This window comes from Pectinophora gossypiella, chromosome 21, assembly GCF_024362695.1.
Source record: "Pectinophora gossypiella chromosome 21, ilPecGoss1.1, whole genome shotgun sequence".
Classification (NCBI taxonomy): domain Eukaryota; kingdom Metazoa; phylum Arthropoda; class Insecta; order Lepidoptera; family Gelechiidae; genus Pectinophora; species Pectinophora gossypiella.
Window position 1 is genome coordinate 8,376,095 of NC_065424.1, and position 2,045 is coordinate 8,378,139.

Sequence of the window (2,045 nt, forward strand, 5' to 3'; positions counted from 1 at the left end):
AAAGTAAACTGTCAAATTATTTGTCAGTGCTTGTTTACTATCTGTGGAGTGAAGTTCGAAATTTGGATTTGTTGTGATAACTGTGATCAGTGATAGTTCGAGGTGTCTTTGAGTAATGTAGGTTATTATGAAATGATGATGTGTGTGGGTGCCGGCGATGGCAACTTAAGTGAAGCACGGAACTTGTATCAGCGATTCATAGAAGGTAGACCAGCTGATGAAGCCAGGCAACTGCCTTCACTGCATTGCTTCAGGAAAATGGTCAATCGCCTACTGCATTTAACGGGCTCTTTCCACGCGTCATCCGAGACTGGCCGCTCGGCGACCCGTGATCCGGAGTTTGAAGAAGCCGTACTAGCCGTGCAGCCAACCCAAGGACTACCACGCGAACCTTACCACATGCAACGTACGCCCGAGCTAATTCCTGCTTACCTCGTGTGGCATTCTGAGAATGGTACCGAGTTCAAGTGGAAAGCTCACCAGACTTTGCTTCGAAAGTGTTGTGGACAGATGAAGCGGCAGGTCTGTGCATCGAACGGGGATGACGACATTTCGAACCTTTCTTGTAAAACGTAAGTCTAATTATTAATTACCTACCTACTTACCCACACTCACACTTTTTTTTCCTATTTACTATTAAATTAAATACCTTACCTAAACAAGTAGGTAATTTTAACTTATTTTACACGTCATAAAATAATGTGAGAATAGTTGTCAAAGCAAAATGACTCCAATTATTAGATGCTTTAGTGTCATTCTTGTTTGTTACAGTCGCCGACGTGCCGCCGACTCGGATTGTTCCAATCGGCCGCCGACTCCTTTTGACGTTGCCGCCAAAGCCGCCGCCCGCTCGAATTTCGTACCTATCGCGGCCGTGCGAGCGTCACGAGTACCAGGCGACCAGGACGCGCTAGGAGATTTGTGTAGTGCCAATATTTGAGTGGATTAAGAACAGTGACCTCAATAGTGCTGTGCCGTGTTTTTTACATGCTGGAAATATTAAAATATTTTTTTAACTGAAATTTAAAAAAATATCAAAAGTGTTTTTTTTTAATTGAAATTTTGCAGATAAGATCTACATAAGGTATAGTTTTGTCCCCTTTCGGCTTGATACCCCCCTTCCGTTACACCCTGTATACCACTCATTTATCCGGGAATGACAAAACCAATCAAGTGGCGGCCAGATTCAATTACATCTGGGTTAGTGATCCGGGTATACTTGTCCGTGTGCCCGGGTACGCCCGGGTGTAAAACACAGGGTCAAAAAGTCAACACGACAGTGGAGGTTTAATTAATTATTATATTTATCTTATATATTATACTATATAAAGCTATATAGCTAGCTAGCTATTATATTTAAAAAAAAAAGAACGTCTATGGCCCTGTTCCGAGGCCTTTCTTGCAGCTTCTTTTCCCCGGCTACGAGTATACCTACAGGTTGTGAGAAGCTGCAGTAGTTTTAGGCGGATGAGACGTTCGTTATGTAAAAATTGACGATTCAAAGTCTACATTACCTACTGAATAAAGATATTTTTGAATTTGAATTAGTATCGGCAAAACAGTCGTTAATTGTTGTATCGTTAATTGAAAAAAGCTGCCAAGTGCGAGTCGGGCTCGCCCATGAAGGGTTCCGTAGCAGCAAGTAACATAGCTCTGTAACAACAGCTTTTTAACAAGCTCTTTTTTTATAGAAGCGACTGCCTGTCCGACCCATGAAGGGAAAACCAGTCCAATACAGGTGTATGTGACCTAAACATACCTCCGAAAATGCATTTCTCAGGATTGTTACCTCGTGATAATAATCATTTATAAAACAAACATGAATTCGGAAATTGGTTTAGACCCGTGCTGGATTCGAACCTGCGACCTCAAAGTGAGAGGCAAGCTTTCTACCAACTGGGCAAACACGGCTCATAGAATATAATTTAAGTCACTTTCGTCACAAAATCAAAAATGACCCGCAAAAAAATCCACTTGTAACAAATTCAGTGAGCGTAACCCAGTTTTACCCAGATATCGTTTATACCCGGACCCGGGTATGTTGG

General features: G+C 42.1%; 1 protein-coding gene across 1 annotated transcript; it reads left to right on the forward strand.

Annotated features, from left to right (window-relative positions):
• The first annotated feature begins 232 nt into the window (after positions 1–232).
• Positions 233–1,088, forward strand: LOC126376720 (uncharacterized). Its single transcript, XM_050024276.1, has 2 exons — positions 233–572; positions 772–1,088. The coding sequence occupies exons 1-2, from the start codon at positions 259–261 to the stop codon at positions 938–940; spliced, it is 483 nt and encodes a 160-aa protein (XP_049880233.1). The 5' UTR covers positions 233–258; the 3' UTR covers positions 941–1,088.
• Positions 1,089–2,045: the final 957 nt, after the last annotated feature.

What these genes read in the sequence shown, in the direction of transcription:
- LOC126376720 (XM_050024276.1), top strand. Translation starts at nt 259, where the DNA reads ATGGTCAATCGCCTACTGCATTTAACGGGCTCTTTCCACGCGTCATCC. An exon ending in TCGAACCTTTCTTGTAAAAC is followed by an intron (nt 573 to 771) that starts GTAAGTCTAATT and finishes TGTTTGTTACAG; the next exon opens with TCGCCGACGTGCCGCCGACT.